General features: G+C 44.4%; 1 protein-coding gene across 11 annotated transcripts in view; it reads left to right on the forward strand.

The window, feature by feature from the left end:
* Positions 1-26,731, forward strand: part of LOC100644003 (Down syndrome cell adhesion molecule-like protein Dscam2) — a 173,307-nt gene that overhangs the window by 108,788 nt on the left and 37,788 nt on the right. For 10 of the 11 annotated variants that reach the window (XM_048414430.1, XM_048414439.1, XM_048414431.1 and 7 more), the window contains 4 exons: positions 1,276-1,596; positions 3,403-3,564; positions 12,658-12,807; positions 25,002-25,327. In XM_048414430.1, coding sequence (XP_048270387.1) covers positions 1,276-1,596; positions 3,403-3,564; positions 12,658-12,807; positions 25,002-25,327 — 959 coding nt within the window. The remainder of the gene's footprint in view (positions 1-1,275; positions 1,597-3,402; positions 3,565-12,657; positions 12,808-25,001; positions 25,328-26,731) is intronic. The other variant, XM_048414440.1, reaches the window with a different exon arrangement.

The raw sequence follows: 26,731 nt of genomic DNA on the forward strand, positions 1-26,731 counted from the left end.
TGAATACAGTGAATGCCGACGGTGGTTTCATTATTTTTTCTCTTTTCAACGCTCAACGAGAGACGCGCGCGGCAAATCGAATAATGTTTCGAGTAACATTTTCTAGAAAGCAATCGCATTTTGTTTCAAAGGATTGAAACGTTTTCGTGCTTAAAAAACGAATTGAACGCTGTATAAATCTTTGAAATTGCTAGGACATTTTTCCTATTATATATTTTTCACGCTTGAGCGATGAATTCGCCGCATTCCCGGCGATGAATGCAAATGATCTCGCGCACAGACCGTAATAACTGACAAGACGGAGATCGAATATGATTGATCCCGCTGTTACTGCTGCATACTTGGTGCAGCCACTCTGCTGCTCCTTCGATGCTTCGTAACAAAACGGAAGTTCTTCGGCGTTTACCGGATATACGTGTCCATACATAGCTATATATATGTGTGTGCATTTTGCAATATAAACCGCTTACCGCAGATGCGCGCAGGGAATATCGAAGAAGTTGCAAAGCAACCGTTCGTTCGAGCTTACCTACGAGGCCAAGAGAATATTGGGAAACCAATTGTTTCTTTATCCGGTCGAATATCCTTATTGATTCGATTCATCTTCGGATGAATTATTCGTTTAGAGAAAAATATCCTCCTTTCCGTCCAATGTACTTCTCCAGTATTTTATCCAGACACGTCGCTCGATTGATCACCTTTCGATTGGCTTGTTTCTATTTCCTAAATAGATTGTCTATATCAATTCGTCGTAAAATTATACGAAACAAGGAACGAGACCGCTAAATCACAGTGTTCTTTGTTTCATTGCATTCGTATCTAGATGAAAGTTTCTCCGTAAATAATTAATTACGGTAGTTCATCGTGTCAAAGCAGATACGTACTTTCAGCACAGTACCGAGTTGTGTCTGCTTTTGAGAGTTTAAATCTGATATCTCCCCTAGGACGTATAAAAAGTTTCCCCTTTCTTGCGTAATGGCGGCCAGAATACCTTTCCTGCGTGTAATTACGCGAATACGTACGCAAGTTTATACACTTTACTCGACAATACCAACAGTTCATTGTTCTTATTCACGTTACACTTCGATCGATATCTACTTATAAATGTCATTCGCAAACGACATCCCTGACCTTCTAGCTAATGCAATTTCACAGAAATTAACGCTACAATCTCGGTCAAGTTCCATTAACGTCTTCCCAAAAGCCTTCTCGATTTTCCGCGTGTCCGAACGTCGATCCTTCTAAACGGAACATGCCGCGCGATCCATGTTACAGGACGGGGTGTGGTGCTGGACAGTCAGGGTCCAGTGTTGATCTCGGAGCCACGCTCGTCGGTCGAATTCTCGAACGAGACCGGGGCTATGATCCATTGTTCGGCCCAGGGCAGTCCCTTGCCAAGGATTGATTGGCTTATGGGGGACGAGTCACCGGTCCTCCCTATACCTCACATCCGTGAGATGCTGGTGAATGGTTCAATGTATTTTTTGCCATTCAGTGCGGAGACCTACCGACACGACGTCCACGCGGCTGTCTACAGATGTCAAGCCTCGAACAGCGTCGGCAGGGTGTTGGGCCGTGAAATCACGGTAAAGGCCGGTGAGTACCTTTATTTCTTCGCTTCCAACCGATTGCTTTCCCCTTCCGGTCCGGAAGCTAGACTTTTTCCTTTCCATTCTCCATCATCTTTCACTTTCATCTACATCGTCCTCGCAAAATTGCCAGATGGTTTTATCACAATGTGTTATTGATTCTCCATTGCTTTTTATTATTTCCTTTCCCTTCCATAGAAATTCCTTCCCTATTCTCTTCTACCTTAATCTGTCACTTTCATCTGCATGGTTCTTAAAAAATTGCTCGATAATTTTATCCCAATGTATCATCGACTCTGTTTTCTTTCCTCTTATTTCTTTTCTGTCCCATAGAAATTTCGTGCATTTTGTGTATCTTTAAAATAGCCAGTCGCGCAACGATAACGAGAGCGCTATATTTCGTGATATCTCGCGGCAAGTGGAGAAGAGAACTCCTTGCGAATTGTACAGAATCGTTCGGACAAAGAGTGCCTCTCGGACGCTGAACCAGAAAACGCGACAGCAGTAATCTGGCAAAAAATTGCCGGGGAACGTTCCCGGAGTGTCGTGGCTCGCAATTACGCCATGAACACCGCGTAGCTGTAGCAACGTCCGCGCTCTCCATCTGCTAACTTAACGTCACGTTCCGTTGGTATCGGGTGGCGGGCATTTAATGCCTCGAGTTCGCGATTTGATATTTCTCTTTTTTTTTTTTACATTTCGTGTAACTCTTTCGTGGCGCTCCTCGCTAGGCGCGTTGCAAGATTTTTCGTTATCGGATACCGCGATGTCTCCGGTAGTCTCTCGTCGCTCGTAAACGTAATCGGTCGTTCTACAGGATGACGTTCTAAACCACGAGCCGCGGGTAAAAGTGGAAGAATGATCGCGGCTTGAGAGAGCCGCGCCAACTACATTTATCGCTGCTTTGCTGCTTCATCCCCCAGCTCGCAGATGCACTGCATAGAATCCGTGGCCGCTTATGGCTAACAAGCGACACTCACTGCCAAGATCAAGATCCAACTTTAGCTCTCGCACGCTGCCAAGCTTTTGCTCGCGTTTTTCTAGCGACCACCGGAAACAGACGAGCGTTTTGTCGGTATACGTGTTACCGTGTTTCATGTTTGCGTGTGTGCGCGAAAGACGGGGAAACCGACGAAACAACGCAATCCCTGGCGAGCATAAAAGACGAACGAAAGATTTTCGTTGGTTTTTTGCTGGGAATAACAATCGCGTCCAAGCCCTGGCAAGAATCACTTATCGCGCTTAGCGGCTCGTGAATCAACGAAAATTTCTGGAAAGAATCGCCGAGTTGCGTTACGTAGAATAGAAAGGGTGGATTGTGCGCGATAGCTGGAGAACTGGATTGAAAACACGAGAGGGAGCCACTAATTACCGAATGCACGGGTCGTAGACAGGTTGAAAAGCGACGTTGTTGGCGAGTAGAATAACGAATCTGTAATAGACAATGCGTAGTGCCTTATATTATGATTGGAGTTAACGACGAGAGACGGGTCGTTACGGTCTGGAATATCTGGCCATAAGCTGTTGAGCTCTCGAGATTTGCTTTCGTGAATATCGATGTCTGAATAGAATTGCTGAGGTTAAAACAACCCTGACGATAATTGTCGCGGTATAACTAGAGATAAAGTCGAACGAAGATCGAGTAAATTCTCGGAAATTTTCCTTGGTCGATTTTCCTTGAAATTTCGTCATCGTCTTCCGTGATTACGTAACTCATCCTCTTGTTCCTTCTTCCGTTCCATAGAAGTAACTTTATTTCACGGAACAAACGTGGCTAACGATGGAAAACTGATATCGACGCTCTTTCTTTCAGTGGTACGTCAAAAGTACGAAGTGCAAGTGCGAGATGTTTACGTGCTTCCTGGAAATACCGGTGTGCTCAGGTGTGACATACCGACGTTCGTTAAGGAGTACGTGGCAGTCACGTCCTGGGTTCGAGATTCAGCCTATAACATCTTCCCCACGCCGAAAAGCGGTGAGTGATATTGCGATAAATTGAGCTGAGTTCGATAAGGCTGAAACGTGTCGGACGTGTCTCGAGTATCTTAAACCTACTAGCTTACTCGTGGTGTTTCCAAACACGGATCTCCCTCGACTAAACTATCGTTCATCGTGATTTCAGCCGTTCAGAAATCCAGCTAACTGTTCGATTACACTTCCTGAAGATTCTTGTTTTATTTTAGCATCAAAATAAGCGACTAGCGTTTCATTTCTCAGAAACACTAATTTACAAAATTTATCATTTCGTTAGTATAATTACAGAGTACGTTTTCAGACAATCTTTTACCATACACGCAACAGTTTTCCCTTCTGTTTTTTCCTTTTTTAATCGTTTCGATTTTAGGATTGGTCGAATTCGATTCGTTAGAACGAACTATGTTCGCCGTTCATTGAGATCGTTCAACGGACTAACTCGCGCATCGTCGATATCGAGAGAACGAGCATGCCAGGAACAAAAGGTTGGATATTTCTCGAACGAAAAACGCGATTTGGTACGCATTCTCGTTACGCATTCGAAAAGAGCCCTTGTCGTATCGTGTACCGATGTCACGTCTCGGTGCACGTGATTGCGAAGTTTTTGACATTTACATTCCCCGCTGCTGAAGAGGCACGTAGAAATGGCGTACCGATAAAAGCGTAGGAGTCTGATAAATTGGAACCACTTTTTTGCCTGGTTTTTCCCCTCGTTTGTGTACCGCGGCCGAACGCGCGCAGAGCAAAAAAGCCCACGTTACGGCGCGCACACACGCTGATATAAGCTGCTCTGGTCAATATCCGAGTTAATTAGAGTCTGAGGGGACTATTCGAGTATCCACGTATACACATTAACGTGGCCGCCCACTCTTGCACGCCATAAGCCCACGTGAATTGTGGTACTACATATGGGAAATAGGGGGTCTCGTCGAGCACACGTGCAAGAGTTTATGAGAACGTTGCCAATCAGCAGCAGTGTTAGAAACGACGATGCAAAGCTCACGACCACGCGAACAGCGTTCTCTTTTATTTTTCCGAAATTGTTAATCGAGACGAATTCTCTATAACTCGGCGTTACATTTCCTCGACGGTTAGAAAGCTCTCGGACGAGACCAAGACGGGGAAATTACGCGCGCAGCAAACGAGGCAAGGAGAAGTTCAGCCAACGAAAGAAGAAGCTGTTCGTTTGATCACAAACGAACGTTGATTGAATGCAATGCCCGTTAAATTTTACGACTTTTATTTCATCGCGTCTCTCCAACACCTTCTCTTCGTGTCACGAAGATTTCCGCTTTCTATCCCCTCTTCGCCGTTCTGTCAAACTTTTCAAACTTCTTTCCTCCCAGCACGCCATCATAATGCTCACATTGTGCCGACAAAGCAACTTACCAGTTCGGTTCGCGATTTTCGCCGAAAGTTTTCTCGTCGAGCGCACTGTTTAGATCGTATTCGATGCTTTGGTCTCGAGAAACACGCGTGCACTTGGTAGAACTGCGTGTTCTCCCTCTACCGCTTCATTTTTTAGGCTTCTCCTGCTCCCCGTTTCTCATCCTGTTTTCCTGGAACCTGTTTTTGAACGTTCCACTAAAAACTCAATCATAGTTACTCGCTTCTGCGTTCCAGACGTTTCCTCTCGAACGGATTATACCGAATAAACGGGAACTTTCTCGCGTCGACGGGCTGATCTGCACGCGACTAAAAACTTTTCCGAGTGATTCGTTTTCCATTCAGACGAGACCGCTCCCGCCACCCTCGTCGTCTCGTGCTCTTCTTCCATTTCCTCTTCCATCGCAAGATTGGATTTTCCTGGCCGAGCACGATCGAGACTTCGCCTGTTGCCTTCACGTCGTGCTCTCTCCTCGCTGTTTGATTTAACCCTAACGTTTGCCCTCCGCTTGTCCGACGTCAGAGACACGTCAACGGAGAAGTTTTGGACACTGTCCAGCACCTCTGCAGTTAGGCTCGCTTTAGATGGCCAATTACGGTGAATAATTTGTTAAGGAAGCTGTGGTAACGAGAGAAACGTTTCCCGTGACTCTGACCGGCATAGTGTTTGAAGAAGCGTTGGAGAATAGCTGGTTAGATTTTGAATGGATTTTGAGAATCCAGGTAGAAGTTATTCGCGACTCAAGTTTCAGGAGTAATAGGGGCAGAAATTTCGGTAGAAGTTGGGAAATATGATGCAAAGGGCTGAGACGAGAGAGAGTTTTGTAGTTAGAGATCGGTGTCACGATAAAATTAGTTCGAAATACAGATGTACGGAGACGATGCAGTCTTATTCGTATCTCTGATACTCACTCGAGCTCCTTGTCCGACAGCAATTTCCTACAGAAGGAAGAGCTTGATGAGGAGCTAGCTCGATTATAATAGAATAGTTCGGTTCCACAAAGCGAACGATCCGCTCTCGAATCTCGGCTCAAAGCTTCTGTAATCGATTCTTCCTGTCCCTGTAAGTTCTTTTTATTGACATTATTATCAGCGTTGGAAAACTTGGGTCGTCGCTTGGATTACAAAGTAAAAGTCCAACGAATGAAGATCAAGAAAAAATTGTGTTGTCGCTGATAACTCGGTAACCAAGACTGAAACTCGGAGAATATCGATACGGTTCGAGTTGCAAGACGAGCGACTTTAATAATTCGTTGGCGATATCGAGCAGAAAGTCGTGATAAGATTGCCACCCGATATCCATTTCACGAAGTAGACGCCAAGTAGAACAAAAGTTGCCAGCAATTTCTTCGCGATCCTCGTTTCTGCTTCGTTCGATGCATCGAAATGCATTCATTTCGAACGTCTTTCGTGACTGTCGAAAGACCGATTCAATTCTTATCGATTACGTTCCGTTCGATAATTTAATGTAAAACGTGGAACGTAACAGGAGTAAGAGTATCGACGGGTCTCCTCGGGAATTAAAGTGCAGTGAATATCGGGGCAGTCGGGAACTGTGCATCGCAGCTCAAACACGAAGCGTTCGGCCACAATGCAAATTCGCTCCGGGCTGATCGTCCCTCTGTGCCCAGAGAACCCCGAACCATCTTCTGCTTTGCAGTATCCTGTCCGAGTCCTTCCGTCGTCCAACCATGGATTCCCACCGTCGATCCTGAACCCGATGTCGTCTTTCTTTCTCTCCTTTTCTTTTCTTTCGTTTTCTTCGCCTTAATTTCCCCTTCGTTTACTCTCTTTCCACTGTAGATCTGTTCGATGGGTGTTTCATGGTCCATGCATTCGAAGAGTCTCTCGATTTAAGTGGATTTCACAGAAAAAGCGTCTACATCCAGCTAATTATCAAGATAGAACGTCGCATTAGATGACACGAGAATGCGTGAAAAGGGATTCAACGAATTTATTCTTTTCGCTTGTCTGACTACGCGACAACTTGTAAAAGAATAAACGCGACCTTATTCTTTTTCCTTGTTACGAATTTTTACACCTTTCGACGCGTGATTTAACGAAGAAAAATTTTTGTTATTCGATCGGGATTTTACGGCGTGTAAATCGAAGGGAAAACAGTTCATGGCGCTCGGTGTTTGTACGCGGCGTGCGAGCCTGGAACGACGCCGGAACGATATCGCAGTGATAACAGCTCCGGGCTGTTTTCATTCACAGCACTCACCAGTTCAGAGACTCGCCGACTAGACAAACCGAAAGTTACTCGTTAGTAAGCTGTTCGTCTACCGAACGACGGGCAAATCCGGGCTTGACACTTCACGTTCGGTTTAATGCGTTGCAATGAATTTTTAATCGAGGCCACTACGATGACGCTGCGGATCGCGAGATCCATTGATTTCATAAGCATTAAACGCGCAATGCTTACGAACAGCCTGAGAGCAAAACTTCTGACGTTGCTAATAGCCCCACATTTTTTGGTTTTCGCGTTCACTCTGCGACTTGGGCGGAAATTTTTCATGGATCCTGGTAAGGATCGGAACCGGTAAATAGGCGATGACAGTTTGCAGCTCGGACAGCTTAAAACGAAAGTTTTTCCAGGGAGTCGGGTTTCCGGGGAAAGTTTGCCAGGATCGTCGAGGAATAACACGGACGCGCAAAAAGCCGTGTGAAAAACGAACACCGCCTAAGAGATATCGATTTATCGCTCTTGCAAGAACGAGAAACTTTCCCAAACAGTTTTCAACGGCGTCGGTCGTCCCGTGTTTTACGATCCTCTTCGGCGAATAAGAATATCCACGACAGTCTCGAAAATCACGCGCACCCGCCGCCCTCGCTCGACGAAAGTTCCAGGGAAAGGCTTTTAACAAATCAGGAGCGGTTGAAATCGTTTTCCAAGCGAACGGGGCACAAAAGCGAAGATCAACCGACCGATTTCAACTATTTCACGATGACATCCTTGTATTTTTACCGAGCGGTGCTCCAGTTTTAATCAACGAAACTGTTGGTCCGCTTGGAAGCATTTCGAACGAAAGATCGAGAGTTTGTAATTCTTGAAATCACAGGAAGAGAAAATGAATTTTTTCCGCTGTTCCTTCCAAGCGAGGTTCAAACAATCGACTCGTTCCCCGCCGACTGTTAATCTGAATAGTGAACGTTCACGAGGTTCCGTTGAAAGCGCGCTCGTTGAACGGAAGCTGTCGCGGCGAGGGAAAAGGATTTATACGAGAAAAGTTGGCGCGATTTAAAGCGTCCGTTCTATCGCGATCCGGCATGCGCGAGATTCATAACCTCGATAAGCGAATGACAAGAAAATCCAGCCGTGATTTATCGTGTTGCGCGTTTCGGAAAAGCACCGCCCATACGCACGATACGACCAACTTTTCCTTAAGACTGAAAATGTCTGTGTTTCGTGACCTCCACGGTACGGCGTGGAGGAACGTATATCGAATAAATCGAGGCCTCAACGTGTTTTTGTGGTGGTCGACGAATATGTGAATCGTACGTACCATTTGGTTCGCAGAAGCAATTTAACACAGGAACAACCTTCGGTGAATATGTGCTGCTATAGTTTGCCGAGAGAGATAAAATCGCGTTGACCTCGTTGGAAGCGATTGCATCATAATTTCGTAGAGAAATACACCGCAAAATCGATTATCCGACATTCCATAGCATGTGGACCATGTTTCACCTGAAATATCAAGGTCCGATTCCGAATAGCCTCCAGCCAGGTTAGTTTAATTAACGACGAACGTAAACGCAAATGCCGTTGATGTTTGTAAATCACACACGTTCCCATATTCGTGTGTCTTGCTTACGACGAATAAAATCGCGAATAAATCAGTCAGATTGTTTCGTTTTTCGGTACGCGATCGTGGGAGGCAGCGTCGAGGACTCTTGCGTCTCCTATCGCGGCTCTAGCTTATCGTCGGCGGTCTTTAATGATGTATTTACTGAAAATACAAGGGGAGAGGGTGGAATGAAAAAAATAGTATTTAATACGCCGACTGACAATTTGTCGGCATCTCGATATGTCCCAGTAGTACGTTAACACGAATACACAGACTGCTCCTCTCATATCGGAACAATACGCGTTCACCTGGTATTTTCGCCAGGATTAAATGCTCAAACGGCTAAAAGCTCGCCGCTGCACGTGCATTCGTTCGCGTGCCATTGTATTCTCAATTTCACGTCCCAGCCAGAGAGAAAAAGAGGAACAGCTGGAAAAAAAAGGGAAAAAACACGGTGTAGCCCCATGTAGGATGGGGGTGTAGGTAGATAGGTAGGCAGGCAGGCGCAGAGAAGGGTGAGATTGGCTATCCTTTTTGAAACCAGAAGCTTTTAGAATTATTACACCGGCTAAATGGCATTTCAACTGGTTAATGGGTATTAAAAAATGTTTCGTTTGACCCGACCGGAAATCTGCCATCTCCATTCACGTGTGTTACACGTTGTACACGGGATCGCCGGGATACGGGCAGGGGTTCCGTGAAGACTTGCAGCGAGATTGAATCCGCGAAATCGGGTAATGCCTCTCCGACCTTGCTGTTGCTGGCGTTGCGTCTCTCCTGGTTCTATGGTGGCGTCCTTTTTCGGCTGAAGAACGCTCGGGCTCCATAATTCACCAGCGAGAACCATAGCACCGACATGCTATTCTGCCGTTGCAGGCTGCGGTCGGCTTATTCGAGCGTATTATTCCGCGTGTACATGCAAAAATATTCGCGTGGTCGAATCGACTGGTTAAATCCCGTGCCATCAGCCAAATAGACAGTCTGTCATTTCCCCGTGGCGCCAGTCAGTATATCTACCCGCACCCCTGTTGTCAGTGTTTTATATCGTGAACCCTTTGCCGCAGTCCATTACTCTTATTAGCACGAAATTCCAGTCACGCGGCTGAAACCAGGTTTTCCAGTCGGTCGGCGGAAAGGAAATCTCGCCGCGATTCTGCCCGTCACTTCTTGTTGACCGTCGTCCATCGATCGATGCTTCTCTCGTTGCCATTTCGATGACTCACAGAAGCGAGATGAAAAGCTGCTTAAACGATTCTCATATTTCGCTTAAAGCTTTCAGGGGGGATTAAAGGGCCCTTGGCTGTGTTACGAGATCGAAGTTCTTGAAGAGGTTCGAATAGTTGCGGTATCCGGCAACCCGATACTTTCGACATTCAGTTATCGGTTTTCTACCAGTTTATAACTGTTATTTGTGCTACGTGTTCGATAAATTATTTCGAGGAGTTCACGACGAGCAACGAATCGGTCAGCGTGTAGACTAACAAGTGGTCAACTAAATCGTTGTAAATGGATTTTTTAACGGTACCGTTGCGTTTATCGGTCTTGAAAGGCTGGTATTCGCAGATTGAAATATTGGCCAGTAGTCGAACCACGCCATAAATCAGCCTTGTCCGCCGTTCTCTCACTTATCGTTGGCTTGGTCTTTGGAAAATATCTATCGCTAAATATGTTCGATCTTCGTTCAATAGTCGAAGCTTTCTCTCATCTAGGAAATTCGGTCAACGATTCGCAATAGCGCACGGTTTCTCGCGAAAACGAGGCCGTTTAACGGCCGCAACGGCTAATTTGTTGGATAATAAAATTTCCTCTCCAAGTCTGTGCGCGACGTATGCAAATACGAGGTAGCAGCGAAATCGTAGACCGTCCAGACATTTTTATAGGAGCCAAGCTTTTTCTCATCTTCGTTGCAACGTTTTAGCGCAGTCGTGGCGTACCAACCACCCTCAAGGTGCAACCAGACTTTACGTGAATTCCTACTCTCGCTTCGGCTATAACGGTCGCGTTTCAACAGCGGGAATATCGAGCAATTTCCTCGAGAATAATGCAATACATAGAGGGGTCAGGAAGTAGGTAATACGCGTGATACAACGAACGACGAAATATTGACACTGGTACGCGAGAACCCGGCGATGGGAGTATGAACGGAGGTGAAAAACCGATGGAATGGAAGAGAATGAGACGAGGGGCTGGGACAACGAGCATGAATACTGTATCGGAGCAAATGCAGTCGTTTATACATCGAGGTGCGAACTCGTGGGCAAAAACATTTTCGCGCGATGCATTTTCTACCGCGTCACGCACGGCACCACACACGGACCATTCCACGTTGAAAATGGTCACGGAAGAAGGGAATTTACGTAATATATTTCGTGTCAGCCGAGAGAAAAAAGCTGGAAAAATAGCGGCTAAAGCGTCCCTTTGTGCCGCGTGGCGTCACTCGTGCAACGATTTCGCGTAATTTACATTAGAAGGCGCGGCCCGTATCGTGGTTCCTCTTTCAACGTTGTTTCACCCTTCTCGTTGCTCATCCTCCTATCCGACTCTGTTCTCTCTGCACTCTGTGCTTGCAAACCCAATCCAAATGAATCGCTATTAGTTCCTCGGATTTCTATAAAAATAGAAATTTTGATACGATTGCTGACATTGATATTTCAGAAAATGAATTGTAACGAAATTTACCGTTAATCGTTATTGGATTTTCCGTTCAAATACAATTTCCATTTCCGTCGCGTCTGGGTATTTCGTTTTTTGGATCAACGATCCTCGCCGATCGGTGAAACGCGATCCGAACGATATTGTCGACGCCACTGCGGCTGAGTTTTCGCAGAATTATCGATCAGAAAACCGGAATTATTGCGACAATTCGCTCGTGTACGTTCGTGCACTTCGGGTACGTTCGTTCGAGCGTATCAAGTTCGCTCAGAACGAATACGCTCGAAATATAATTTTCCCATGTGTGCGCCATTATGCGCATGGCAGAGCAACTTGTGTACGTTAATCCGATAAGGTGCGGTGCGTTTGAGCAGAAGTTGGATCAGCAAAAGGAAATAATTAACACAGATTCGGCTCGAGTGGAAACGATTTAGTAGAAACAATAATTTTACTTTACATGGATTTATGTTTTGTCGATGGCTATCTAGAACTTTTTTCGTCGTCTGAAATAATATATTCTCAATGACATTAAATAATAGCGTCTTAAAATTAGTTGAAATAAGAATTCCTCCCTCCGTTGCGAGCTTCGCCGATCCAACAAAGAGAAAGGGAACAATGAAGAGAAATAGCTGATCTATACCAGACAAAGGCAACGTGGCAAGTGTCAGGCTATATTTTGTCTCCTCGGAAGGTAGCCGCGTTGAGGACGCGCAGATTACACGATTGACGCACAGCTAACCCGCGAGATTTTTTACGAGCATCGATCCGCATGCGACTGTATGGAATTAACTGGTAACCGGTACGCATCCCTGCAGGCTATGCCCGGCATAGTGGCGGCCGTTATTTCGGTCAAACGCAGCAACGCGTCCTGACAACGACAAAATTTTCATTTTGCTCGACCGCTTAATAGCAGCGTTGGCCTCCATTAAACGGACCGGGCCTAGTTTCCGAATCATTTTCCACCGCTCCTTCCCAACCTGGACGCGCCCACCCATTTTTATTATTCGTCAATTTACGACGCGTGCACCACCGACACGGACTCACCGACGGGAATTTCCCATTAAAGGAATTTGCATATTAATGGAACCGCGCCGAGCTGTAAGCTACGATTGGTTCGAAATTTCGATAAAACAAAAGAAGACACAGAAAAATATAGACAACGAAACGAAGATAAAGACGAAATGTTAGGCAAGGAATGAAAATAGAAAAGATATAGAATGAAAGCTAGGAGAAAATCAAGGGAATCAGTGCTATGGATCTATTTTCAGATGACAGACATCATATGCTGCCAACTGGAGAGCTTCTGGTGTTCTCGGTGACTTCGTCCGACGCCCAGTCCAGTTATCGATGCCGGACCGTGCACCGCGTCACCGGAGACACTGTGGAAAGTTCCTCGTACGCCAGACTCGTGGTTACCGGTAAGTTTTCACAACGATACACACCTGGTCGCGTTGTTCCGCGGATCGTTGGTCCGCGACCCGTCGAACTTTCGTCCCGCTGAATATTTAATGACCGGCAAATGTAGGAGAAATTTCTCTGGCCGCTCTTGGCAAGTAGAGTTCCACACCACGGAGAAAACCGCTGTGACGTGTCGTAGACCCAGGTGGAGCGGTTTAAACCACGGCAATAGCCGTATACTGTTGGCCTAGTTGTTTATTTCTTAGTCGTCCCAGGACAGTGGAAAATCTGCGACTACTTATGCAAATTCATATAGCGAAAGAAACTGTTGTAGGATTACACGGAGGAAACGTTGGACTGGTTAACTACGTGACTCGCTTAAATTTGAACGCCTATTAAAATCGTAGTATGTTATCGATCAGCAAACCTTATCGTAAATCATTGAGCCGGGCAATTAACCTTTCGTGAAGCTGAAATTAATAAATGTGTTCGATTTTCGGTGATGGAGGCAGCTCTGGCTCAGTATACGAGGAAAGGAAACAAAAGAGCGGAAAAAACGGCATAGAGTGACAAGGATAACGGAGAAAATGAAGTAACGGAAGCGACACAGAAAGAGGACGAAAAAGGACAGAAAAGGAAGAGAAAGAAAAGATAAAGGAAGGAAACGGAAAGAAACGAAGGAAGGAAGGAAGAAAGTCATTAAGAGTAGTATCTTCGTTTCTCTAAGTCTAAGATTTACGTAGAAATGACTTAATACTTATTTCAAGTAGGATTTCAGTGCCTTGCCCTTTGATCATTGCTTACTTATTTACCTTATTCGATAATTTAATTATACGTCCTTTATTCTGCAGAATATTCTGGAAATATTTATATTTATATTCTGATTGGCAATATGTTTAATAATTATATATGGTATTTACATATCTTAATAGAATGAAATATTTATGTCACGTATTCATGCAGATTTTATGCAAATATTGGCAGTGTAGCATAAATGAAACCTGTATCTCTCATTGTTAGAAACCCTCGATTTACAACAGAATTTTCCAGAACCATCGCGGCTCTTCGTAAGATCACGAGCCGAAAACGTACGAACGTTCACATCTCAGAGATATCCAGTGAACATTTCATGCATCTACTTAGACACGATCGTTTATACATATAACGATCTCACGCATACCTTTTGCATAGTAAATCATAATGCATTGTTACGCGTTTCCCGTGGCGGCGGGCAGGCCGCTATTCGTTCGGCTGTTCGCTACTCGCGTGCACGCGCTCGCGAGCGTTCTGGCTTCTAACATGAATAAATCATGAATGTCCGAAATGCTAATGGCCGAAACGTCCACCACGGGTCGTCGGTTGTTTCTCCGACGAGCGGAGTGCTTCGAGTCGTAAACAAAATACACCGACATCGCTGAAAATACGAGCTGATTTCGAATAGTCCGCAGCTTTTACGCGCATTCATCGCGCGTTCTGTTGCCCATAAATAGGTTATAACCTAATTACGAGCATTGTCGTGCGGGCACCATGCGAGCTTCCGCGCGACGTCACGGTGTATCCACCTCTATGTGGATTGTTTCAATCGTCGTTATACTCGAAACGGATCCACCGTTGTTGATGCGACTTGGCCGTGTTTCCTGGATCCAGATACTCTGACTCAAAGGAACACCGATATTTATTGGAAGCGTAATCCATTTGTGAATAACGTTTTAACGATTTTCCCTTGTCGCAGTAATTTAATATTCATCGTGAAAGTTGAATGTCCAGTCGTACCGACGCGACGATATTTTCTTAATGCGCATTCGAATTTGCCACCTCTTTCCTTCTCCGAATGAATAAGAACCTTCTCTTTTTCTCTATTCATTTCGAACTCCCGAAAAGAGAGTTGAAGCAGATTTTTGAAGGGGCGTGATTTAAACTTTTGGAAAATTTCTCGGGACTTAAAAACACCTTTTCTTTATAAAAACTTAGCCAGAAACCACGTTCCTCTCTCGCCATGGTGTTCGGCGAACGTATCATTATCTAAGCGATCGTAATCAACCCTTGTTAACGATCTAGCTGCGAACACGATGGTTCGTCGACGCACTTCATCCCAAGCTCAGAGAGCTGCTGATTCATAAGACATAAAATAGGTCGAACGTGGATGAGCGGCTGGAACAATAGGTAGCTAATGATCAAAGTGCAAGTTGAGATGCTCCGTCGGCCGCTACACAGAAGACACAAAATCGAATGCGAGATGAACATATTGTTCGTTAGTTGCACGCCACCTCGAACGGCGAAATCAGGAGCCTGTTGTACGGCGAAGTACGGCCGAGGGAGAACATTTTTGGAGATTTGGTCGAGCAGTGTATCTGTACGGCGAAGAAATTGAAATCAGAATTTAAATTCGACAATAATATACAGGAATATTATGAGACGAATTTTAACAAGAGATTTGGTCTGACTAACGCAGGTGTACTACTACTGACACACACGTCGATCCATTTTACCCATTGTTGCTACATTCTACACGTAAGTAGCGCTACTGTTGCAGTTGTTGCATAAGATTTAAAAAAAGAGACAAACGAGTGAACAACGTGTTAAAATAAACGCCAGACCGCTAAATAAAAAAACATACTACTTAAAAATAAAGATCTTTCTGACGAAGAAACTATGAAATAACGATAATACATTAAAACAAGTAGATAAAGTCAGTCCAGCTTCAAATAATTGTTCTCGGAAAAGTAGCAAGAAATCCATTAGAATCAACCTCGGCAATTTACCATTATCCGAAAGATGCACTTAATTTATCACGCTGGAATGTACACGCAGACAGCGCGAACGTCGTGGAAGACTATAGCGTCGAGTCACGGGAAAGATAAGACAGCGAGAAATTAATTGATTTCTCCAAGCGCAGGCAACATTGCGAGGCAAAACGCAAGTTTGCGAGAGTCGGTCCGCATCAGTGTCTCGCCATTGCGGCACCTGTCGGTTCCTCTTTTTATCGTAGTCACCGCCATTATCCAACCTAGCATTTTTCGCAAGCTTTCACTCGCTACTTGCCATCCTCGTCACATTAAAGTTAGAACGCCACGACACGCCGCCATTTTAGGAAAGCGCCGCCTTTTAAGCCGACTGTCCATTAAAACAGCGGTAGCCGGATGAACCGCGAGTCGTTTTAAAACTGGCATTCCTTAAACCAAATGCAGCCACCGCGTTTAGGTCGTGGACTAATGGACTACGTTTCGATCGACTCGAGCGTGAGACAGCAACTCGTTTCCCTTCTCGATGTCCTTTCGTCGCAGCGAGTAAATGATTCGCGTCGAAACGAAATCGCCGTGGAAAGAAATCTGAGAACGCTTTTTGCTCGCGACGTTCTTCGAGGAAAGCTTAATCTGTACTCCGTGTCGTGTTACCAGCCTCCTCCCTGTGACATTTAGCGTTTCCCCTCGTGTGTCTGCCAGATGGGGACGCGACTGTTTTAACTCGAAGCACAGCAGCTTGGTGCGGGGATGTTGAAGAATTGGTTCGCGTGGAAACATCAAGTTCCTTGCGTTTGTCTGTTCGTCTGCTCGACGAGTAGTTTTGGCTTTCGTATTATAATACGAAGAAGAAGTTGGCGAAGATTGTTTCATCTAATAGACTCTCTCTAAACGATAGAACAATTGAAAGCAAACATTTCATCCTGTTGTATACGAAGTATCAAAGAAATTTCTTATCGCGGATTCGGAAGCCTGTGTACATTCGCAAATGCAATTAGAGCGTAACGTTGTCTCTGAACACAGAGTTCGCTCGCTAACAATCTTGCTCGAGCAAACTGGCGAAATTGGAAGTTTTATCGGCGTATCCGGGGTTTCAGGTTCCTGTATCGCGATATTCGCCATCATTTATCGATATGTAGCTCTGGCTATAATCGTATAATTCGATACCACGGTCACTATGGCGAAAAGAAAGTTCGTGACCTGACAAAGTTTAATCGAGCGTCGAATTAGTTCCATGGTCGAATGGTTTTCCGGTAGTTTAGCATCTCTCCTCTCTTTTATTCGTCCGAAATTCCTGTCGACGCCGTGGTTTTTGCACGGCGAGCAATTCGATAGCCCGCTAGGAACGCGCCGTGGGTTTCCCGTCCGAAGAAAACTGGTATTTTCGAGTCTCGGTTAAAATCCAAAGAGTAACTCACACCGACGCGCATATCCAACGTGACAAAGAAGATTCTCGCCACCAAAAAGTTTCGCCAACGTGACGCTTTATTTACGATTCGACCGAACGCTGTTGCGCAGGGATCATAAAAGTTGATGACAAATGAAACTCGTTTCGAAGAATCGGTAGGTGCGCGTGGAGCGTTGATTTTGTGACGCAATATGAAAGGAGGATGTATATCGTTACATACATAGAAGATGGCGCAATAGATGTTCAGGTGACTTCTACAACTTTCCCAAGCTTACGATGCAAACAATTTGCTATTTTTTAAGGTTCGTGTACTTATTTTAGTTTGCGAGGAAATCTTCACTTTACTTTCGAAAGCCAACAAAATAGGATCCATTTTCCTTTTTCTGTAGATATACAGAGTTACGAGCATCTCGAGCCTTACGACGTGTTGCAACGTAGCAAAGTCTGTCGAGAGGCATTCGATTAAATTTCGTTTGCTGCGTAACTAGTCGTTATCTCAAAAATAGTGCAATGATTTACGAAAACCAATTATAGCAGTAGCAGTTTTATTAATATCGTACAAACTCTTACTGTGTACACCGGCGAGATCTTATTACTAATTTACATGTTAAGATGTTATATGTTTCAAGCTAAAGAAACATCCTGTAAACTATCTACGAAGTAACGGTTTGCAGGTGCGAGCGACACAGCGGTAAGAGTGGCGCGCAACTTGGCCAAGAGGTGGTTATCGCGATGATAAACGCGGCCGCGTTGGAAATTGTAAATGCAGATTTATAGCGTTTATTCGCTACACCTGGGAGGGTTGGGGAAGGAAGTATAGATCTGGATCGGGGTGGCGGGAATAAAAACAAGCAGAAGGCTCGCGGGTTAGCGAACGTTGCACACGTTCACGGTATTACTTCTAAGTACTTTAAAGACTCTCGGGCTGGCAGCGTGGAAAAATGTTGAACTTTCGTAAATCCATGGAATAAGGCGAGCGGAGTTCCGTCGTGGTGTGCTATTATGAGATACCCCCGTGGCTTTTTTGCCGGTCAATGGCGGCAGGATGCTCGAGGGATAGCAGAGAGAAAGGGGTGGGAAAGATAAAGAAGAAGGGAGGTTCGAGGGTGGAAACAGAAGAGCAGCAAGGAGGTGGAGGAAGCAGAAAGAAGAAGGAGACGCGGCAAAGAAAGAGGACGGGGTTGGATATCGCCCTATTGGAGACTCGACGAAAACGCAAAGTACAATCCACAGAGCCAGGATGCAGCCAGTCTGCGGAGCAACGTAGGCAAGAAACAATGCAGCCATCACGGCTCCAATCCCTTCGCTCGCTACCCCGCAATCTTATCGAGCCCAACCTACTTGTATCTCTCTTTTCCACTTCGTACGTAGCGGCTACGTGCGTTGTGTAGTCGCCGTCGTGTCGGTTGTGTGCCTACATAATACATACGTACAACTGTACACAAGGGAACGCCGTTGTACGGGCGAATAGGAAACCACCGAATGCGATGATTTGTAAGGAACTAGACAAGTAACATCGGGCTTCTTCGCGCACTGCTGGAAGACTCGACGAGCCGGATTGCACCACTAAGATATTCCACACTGGTGGTGATTTTCTCCTGTTCGGGGACTTCTTAAACACAACCGATTATTATGACAGTCGATTGTTAGCTGAGAATTGCGCCCCTGTAGAGCACATCCGAGGAAACGAACGTCCTTACGAAGGATCTTGAACTTTGCGAACAAATTACATACATACATACATATGTAAATGTGCGATGCAATTCTCTCCTTTAGACATTACAAAATGTTCCGATATAATACACGTAAAACGTGAATCGATGTTTGAAACATTTAGTTTCCTTGAGTCGAAGGAGCACAGACGAGAAGGTGAATAGTTGGAAGATATAGTCGTTGACGAAGACAAACGATGGCAAAGCATCGTTTTACTTTTTCACGTCAAAATGCATGCCACCGCGATTCATCCAAGCTAGCAAGTTATTTGTCCCGCTGAGTTTTGAATTTTACACTAGAGGATACCAGATACGCATCAATCTTCTTGGATTTCACACCTCGGTCCTCCCGAATACGACACGTTAATCCTGAAGCTGCAGAACGTAGTCGTTAATTTAACAACAGAAGAGCACGTCGACGATCGTTCTCGAGAGGAGAGCAAACCTCCTCTTCAGCCACGAATATTGCCGCGTTCTCCCCTGCCGTTTTTCACGAACCGTTTGTTTATTTATACGACGGTTCTCTGCACGGCGATACTCGATGGAACTACGACAGAACAAGTACGTAAATACCTTCTGTCGCGAAGAACAAACCGGAAGCCACACGGCGAATTACTTCTGTTCACAGTCGCGTGCCGCAGAAAAAGGTCGGAATGGAAACTCGAAGAAGAAAGAAGATTTTTGCCCGCCGTCTATTCAACACTTTCAAAACACGTAAATCTTCTCTACAGTGAGCGATCGGAGTCGCGGAGGAAGAAAATTCCGCGAGCAAAAAGCTCCACACGAAGAAACGTCCTTTTACGGAAAGAAATCTGTGTCGAAAAGTATTCCGTCGGTGGTTGAAAATCACGTTAAGCCTCTAAACCGAAGTACCTTAATCTGTGATTCTTTCGCCAAGAACGGTTCATGCGTAGCAATGCTGTCGTCGCGTGATCGGGATTAAGCGTTAAGCAGCTTTTACAATAAGCAGACACGTGTTCGACGAGGGCAACGGATTCTCCTTTCCGCTGATATTGTACTCGAAGAACGACATTTTGAAGATGATGAAGCGTATCTGTTTATAGTACGGACAAATATGACGTAGATCGATGAAAAACTTATTACTTTTTCAGAAAAAGATGATTTCATACAAGCAGGGTAAGGTAGAGGTAGAGCTTTGGATTAGGAGGATATTTGCATCCAGTTAATTAATTTATCCAGTAATCGGCCCATTTGGATTATGAACAATTTTTAAATCATCTACATTTGAAAACAGTGAGATATATCGTATACTTGCATCGGCAACTCGGTGGCCATAGTTTTCTCAGAACATACGTAACTTCTCGTCTAACAAACTTGTCAAAGAGAAAGTTCGTTCAACTAATATTAATATTGTCGATTGTATTCATCTTAATTTAGCGACCTGTGTATATCGATTTATTTCTGCGTGTCATTTTGTTATTCATTTTGTTAGTTCTTATATAATATCACATCGTCGACTCAAATAATTCAAATCAACTGTCCGTTCTCTGATATTTTTTGTCGTTAGACTCGAGGTACACGGTATTTTCTCATTCTTTCGTTATGATGCTAAGGACTACTGGTATCTCGTAATATACAAAAAGTTTGATTATTCCGCGCGAAGTAGTAGATCGAATTCTAAGATGTTGAAGCTTGGATGACCCAAATAACCCCAGCTTTTACATCAGAAATATATATATACATCACCTTTACTGTCTAAAATCTAAAACGCGTATTTCGATAATCTATTGCAAATTGTTAGGGATTTGATGCTATATCTCCGTGGCGTAAGACAGTCAAACATTGGCTGTAACGCAGCCAAGAAAAATTACTGTCTGTCCCGAACAGGCAAGTACTTTCAAAAGTGTGTGCCACTAGGAAGGTTCCCAAAGGCAAGGTACGGTTGGCAACTTCCTCGTGGCATTCGCACCGCGATAAATCTTCATTTCCGCCGTTATCCTTCTAATCTAATATTCTCGTTGAGTTACAGCTTTGTTCGAGTGCGCACCCCCGTAGCCGCCAGCTCCGATATCTGGTAATTTTGACGGGGAATAGTCAGAGAGTAAAACGAGCTAGATGGTAGACGCGTTTCTACCACTATGTCAGCTCGTATAAATCAGATATAATTATTCGGAATTGTGGCCCGGCAGTACGCACGGAAACACGTGTACGTCTTCCGCGCAAATTGCGCTTCGGGTATCGCACGTTGTGACCTGAATTCTGAAGCAATCAGCGACTGGCATTAAATTACATATGCGCTCTATCGGTTCGAGAAGCCGCCACTTCGATGACGTAATTAGTCAACGACGTAATACGGTTTGCTGGTAACATAGCTACCAATTAATGTAGAAACCGGAGTTGTCGAGTAATTAATGAAGCCTGAACGATCTACTAATTCCCCTCGCCTACCAGCAGAACAACTCGATGCCCTTTCGACTTGAATCTTCTTGGCGAGAGGAAGTTTCGTGACGACAACGTTATGTACATGTACTTGGGTTACTCGCAAGTAGATACCTGCACTGCACATGGTTGGTTGGTGTAGTTACACCAAAGTACTTGCCATTTCCGTTCTTTTATTTCACCACTAATTTCGAAGGTTACGCTTAAGCGCAGAAAACTCTGTCCCTATTCCCCTTTTTTCCTTTCCTTCTTCTTTTTTTTTTTTTTTTTAATTCTCTTGCTCATCTCGGTTTTCTTCCACGTGGTAAGAGATATCATGGAGACACATCGAATGCGTTTAAGGAATTATTTAGGGTCGAGGTGATTCATAAGGCTGGTACGTTGTCGCGTGGACGTGAGGAATGACGTAGGAGGAACTTTATCGGCGGAAAAAGGCGAACGCCAAAAGCACGAGTCTCGCTATGGTCGCCAACAGACACATTGTGCGGCTAATTAGTGGCAACTTTATCACGGTGAAGTTGCTTGTTCCAGGTAAATACATGAGAAAGACCGGGCGCCATTTGAAATTCGCTTTGCCAACGATACACACGGCCGGTGTATATTTAATAGAGTCTTAATTGGAGTCGACGGCTCGAAAGGTTTAATTGGACATCGTTCCGCCGCGGTTTCTGCTCCCTTCAGCCCTGCTTTTTTCTCCCCGCCGCGCGCCTCTGCCGTTCGCTCTGTCTCTTCTTCCCTGTCCCTTTTTCTCTAACGCTCTTTCACGTGACCTCGCTCGAGGACCGAGCCTCCGGATTACATAGTCAATGAGCGATGGTTCAAAGGATATCAAGATGTTCGTTTGAGCACACTGTCTGTCCGTTTAAACATCGCGCGTAGCAGCGCCGCACCACGTCGCCACTCACTCTCTCACTCTCTCTCTCTCTCTCTCTCTCTACCTCTCTCTACCTCTCTCTACTCGATACCGATCGTCGAGTTTCTGTACTTCGAAATCATTTGCCATTGCGGCCATTAATTAAAATTCTCTTCCATGTTCGATTTTTTTGGCTACCGCAAAGCTTTGCCCCGTGGTAAGAGCATTTCGACAAAGGATACTTTTCGAAATTTTGCACGAGACTATCCGCGTTCTTCTTCCCAAGTTAATTCCCCGTTTATGTCTGCGAAGATTTCCTGAGAAACTTGTGTGTGGGATAGTGAAGGGGATCTTGTTTTTCAAAAAGTCATAACTCCAGTAGTAACGTATTAAGAAGTAAATTCTCTTAGGAGATTTTTGTACGAAATTTGTACAGAGATTCTTTAGAAGTTATGTTTCGCTTCGTTTAAGATCTTAGGGTTATCGTATCAAGGCTACTTAGAAGCCATTTAAACTCAGCCAGAAATCATTCAAAAGTACTTCGATGTCATTTAAAGATCTTTTAAAGAATGACCGGCGGATAAATCACAGGTCAATTCCATTTATAAGCCATTCGGTCGTCCGAAGAATTATTCGCTCAAAGAGAACTAAAAAACTTTCGTGTATGGAAAACTTACATTACACTCCGTAATATCTTAAATAGAAATTCATAGTCCACGTTTAACACTGACAAGTTCATTCACTTCCGCGTATATATCAAGATCGATAAATATTATACGCGGAGGGTAACAGGTTGATTGACAATCCAGCCGATTATCTATTTAAACGGTAAAGATCCAACGAACCGGAAGTAAGAACGAGACACGCGGAGCTGTCACAGTCGAGGGGGCAGAATTATTAACGCGTGATCAAGCCTCTCGTCGCTAGGAGCAATCGGTGGCAAGCGAATTGCTTTCTTTTTTCTTTTTCTCTCTCACTCTCTTTCAATTCGAGTATCGATCGATCATCGAAGTCGCACTCTCTCTCTCTCTCTCTCTCTCTCTCCCCCTCTCTCTCTCCTTTCTGTGTCTTTTTTCTCCCTTTTTCACGGTTTTCTACCCCACGCCGACGCGCCGGTCACCGTCAACGCGAACGACGCTGACGTTGAGGCGTAAGTCGGATGTAAATGGCATAAAAAGTTTTGAACGTGCATATGCACGAGCCGATGCAACCGGGAGCGGGAGTATGAACAAGGGTGTGGTGGCGGGGCGTTGCTGGAATATGGCAACTGGAATTGCACATTGGTAGGAGCAAGAGAAAGAGGGACCGTGCTCCCTGGAGAAAGAGGGACGGTTTGAGAGGCAACGACAGAGAGGGAGTGAGAGTGAATATAGGCAGAACGAGACGGATAGAGTGCCTGAGCGACAAAGAGAGAGGTAGAGGCGAGCGACGATCAATACGCCATCAGCTTAAATTACAATAATAACGGCGACCAGACAAAGCGAGCGGACCATTATAAAATAGTGCAGTCGTAAAAAGCTGCCGTGTCGCGGAGTTCAACCGTACGACAAACACCGTCCACCGTTTAGTCGATGCCGAAACTGAAATAAAATGTTCATCCATTCGGATATATATATATATCATGGCATTACGGTCGAAGATGTGGATAAATCGATAGTATCGTGTCGATTGTTACTTGTATTAATGGAAGATCGATGTATATACGGAATTAGTAGGATTCCCTGTCCACGGACAGTATGAATTTCCAAGTCATTAAGCGCACCTATGCTTTTTTGCTCGACCATAGATAATCAATTTTAATAGTGACACGTCACTGTGAACGATCTCTCTTCGCGTGTTCCTACGTTCGTCGTCTTTGGGAAAAAAACAGAGCGCCTCAATTTCGTGACGCGCAATATTTAAATGTCGCCGTTTCATTAACATTGAAATTATAACGATGTTCGAACAACACTTTGCGTCGATGAGCTTACATTTTGCAGAATAAATGCGCTGTATCCGCCAGATTTTTCGAATTAATAATAAAGATCCTTAACCGCGCTTGTTCGCGGTGTGTAATTAACACGATAAAATAATGTGAAAATGTAGAATTAAACGAGAGAGGAAGGAAATAAATGTAAATTTGCCGAGCATACTAACTCGGATAATACGTAACAGGGACAAAAGGAGCTCTTTCACAGCTGTGAAAAATTGATACCGGGATCTTTGTCTCTTTCAACAAGTCCACGGAGATTTCTTTTCCCGTGAACGTCCGAAAGATTCAAAATGCGTTTCGAGGTATCAAGTGAGAGACAGTCGAAGAAAAATTTATTCTTGTGGACTGCACTGTCTTTTTTTCCTCTCCCTCCTCTCTGTTTCATTTTTTACTTTCATCGTTTAATACTTTTTTATCGTTAGGTTTCATCGAACACTCTCAAACTTTTTAAAACGCCTTGAGAATATTTTCTTCAACGCTGCAAATTAATCAGGATCGTGAAAGTTGATCGCGCGAACCTTGAAATAACACATCGGTTCCAAACTTTTGCCATTTTACCCATTCCACGATGAGAATTCACCATTCAGCAGACCAACTGTGCTAGAACAGCCAGCGCGCCGGTTCGTATTTTCGATCAGAGACTTAAAGCGAAACGTTTTGTTCGTCGGATGTGTCCAAATTTTTGCTGCTCCCGCATACACAGTTAAAATTGAACGCAACAAATCGACCGCCACGCTTTGTTTCGTTCTTCCTGTTTCAAAATATTCGTTCCACTGACTCGCTTATAGAGACAACCGTTCGATAAACTCCCTTACTTGCTTATAAAACATACACTTCAAATTTAACAACAGTACAGTTCTACAATTGTATCATTTCGCGTTATTATAGAATTTGAAACTATACCGCAAGTACTTACATCAAGTTTAATATTCTATGGATTTCTAACAACTACGGCAACAGTTCTCGTGAATTACAGACATTCGGTAACTTTGCTCGGAATCTCAGTCGAAAATGCTAAATACCTTTGCATTATAGAAAAATATATAAATTTAACCTACAGCTATTAACTCCGCAGGCCAGAAACCTATTTACGATCCAGACGATCGAATAATCTTTTTCCATTTTCAGATCCTCATACCCCAGTTCCGCCAAGGTTCAATGAAAGAATGAGCCCAGCGCCTATACGCACGGGAGAGACGATCGTCCTTTCCTGCGTTTCACAAGGAATCCCGCCGCCCATGTATCTATGGTTTCGTGAGTCCGTGACGGGCACGGCGATGATCTTCAATTCAGAAAGGATCTATGCGAGAGCGGGCGCGCTGGTGCTGCAATCGGCAAGGGCGGAGGATGCAGGACGATACGTCTGTCACGCCAACAATACGGCCGGTTCCGAGATGGTCGAATTGGAGGTTTCCATTATAAGCAGCCTCTCCATTCACCTGGTACCTCAACAGGTTAGTTTTCGGTACTCTCGTTTAATCTTCGTACCAGTATCGAGCGCCATTTCTATCAGTAGCCTTTAAAATGATCGTTCGATCGCCAGTTTTATTCGATTGGTGATTCAATTAATGTACACGATGATGCGTGACTTATTGACTCATGTAGGATGTATGTTGATTATCGTTACTTGGAAAAGAGACGAATTGATAGAAAAATTGGGTCATGAAACATTCGACGTCAAAATGAAACGTTAATTAGATATATTAAAATAATGTTAAAATATGACAATATAGTAGATAGGCGTCCTCTTATCCGGTCGCGCTTTAGTCGCCCATATTTTTGATTATTATAAAGGAAACTTCGATATTCAACGAAAGAACACACCATCTGTTTTCATTTTAAATGGTAAATGAATTTTTCTGCAACTAAATATACCTTTCGCGTCATATACTGATCGCTGTTTTTAGATTAACCGACCGTTTATTATTTATACGTTTACTCGTTTAGAAATTCCATAAAGAATGGTTACGAGAGAGTCTAGAGTCTACCATCCAATGCATATCATTTAGCAGACCTCGCAGACATTCTCAGGACAAGTTCAGTCACGGTCTGTCCAATCTCGAGCACTCATCTTTCCATGCATTTCGAACGTTCGCAAGCACTCGCGATAAATCACGCAAAATTCTCTTTCCCATTTTTATTCGTCAAAGTAGCTTGTAAATAACTTGGTACTCGTCCGGAAAATTGAAAGTAGCCTGGAATTCATTCGGAATAAACATCACGTAAAATCGATTTGGCCTGCCTATAGTTTCAACAGGTTAGCATTCGTTTCACCCCGGTTAAGTATCGCCAGCCAATCGATTCCGTTTTATCCGCTCGAAGGAAGACTTTGATTCGCCTTCGATATTGGTTGAACGATCGACGATACGGACGGACGATTATTTAAACGAAAAAGTTTCGTAGGTTGCTGAAAAAATTGTACGTTCTCTCTCGTCCACGTGGTGTCTCAACAGGTTAAAGGCATTCTATCCGGCGTCGATTGGATTTCTGGAACGACCCGAACGATCCGGTCGTCGCCTTCCTGTTTCATCCCCCGCCGGATTATCCCAATACTTCGAGAAATCTTGAAACGCGCATCGCGTGACGATGTCGTCGATCGGTTCGACTCGCGCGTCACAAGTTTCCGATTCTCGAGGAAGAAGGGCGATGGTGCCGTCCGGAAATAAATTCTATAACGTTACGGTTGCTCCGTAAGAAGCAGCAAAAGGACCGCGCGGTTCTCGATGATAAGTAGCTTCTCTTCATCCGACTGATACCTCAACAGGTTAGCTCTCTTTTATTCTATTTCGTAAACAACTCGAGAGCTACCGTGGTTACTTTTTCCTCTTTCCGCTTTCTGTTTTTTCTACCCTTTGCTC

The sequence above is a fragment of the Bombus terrestris genome, chromosome 2, assembly GCF_910591885.1.
Source record: "Bombus terrestris chromosome 2, iyBomTerr1.2, whole genome shotgun sequence".
Lineage (NCBI taxonomy): Eukaryota > Metazoa > Arthropoda > Insecta > Hymenoptera > Apidae > Bombus > Bombus terrestris.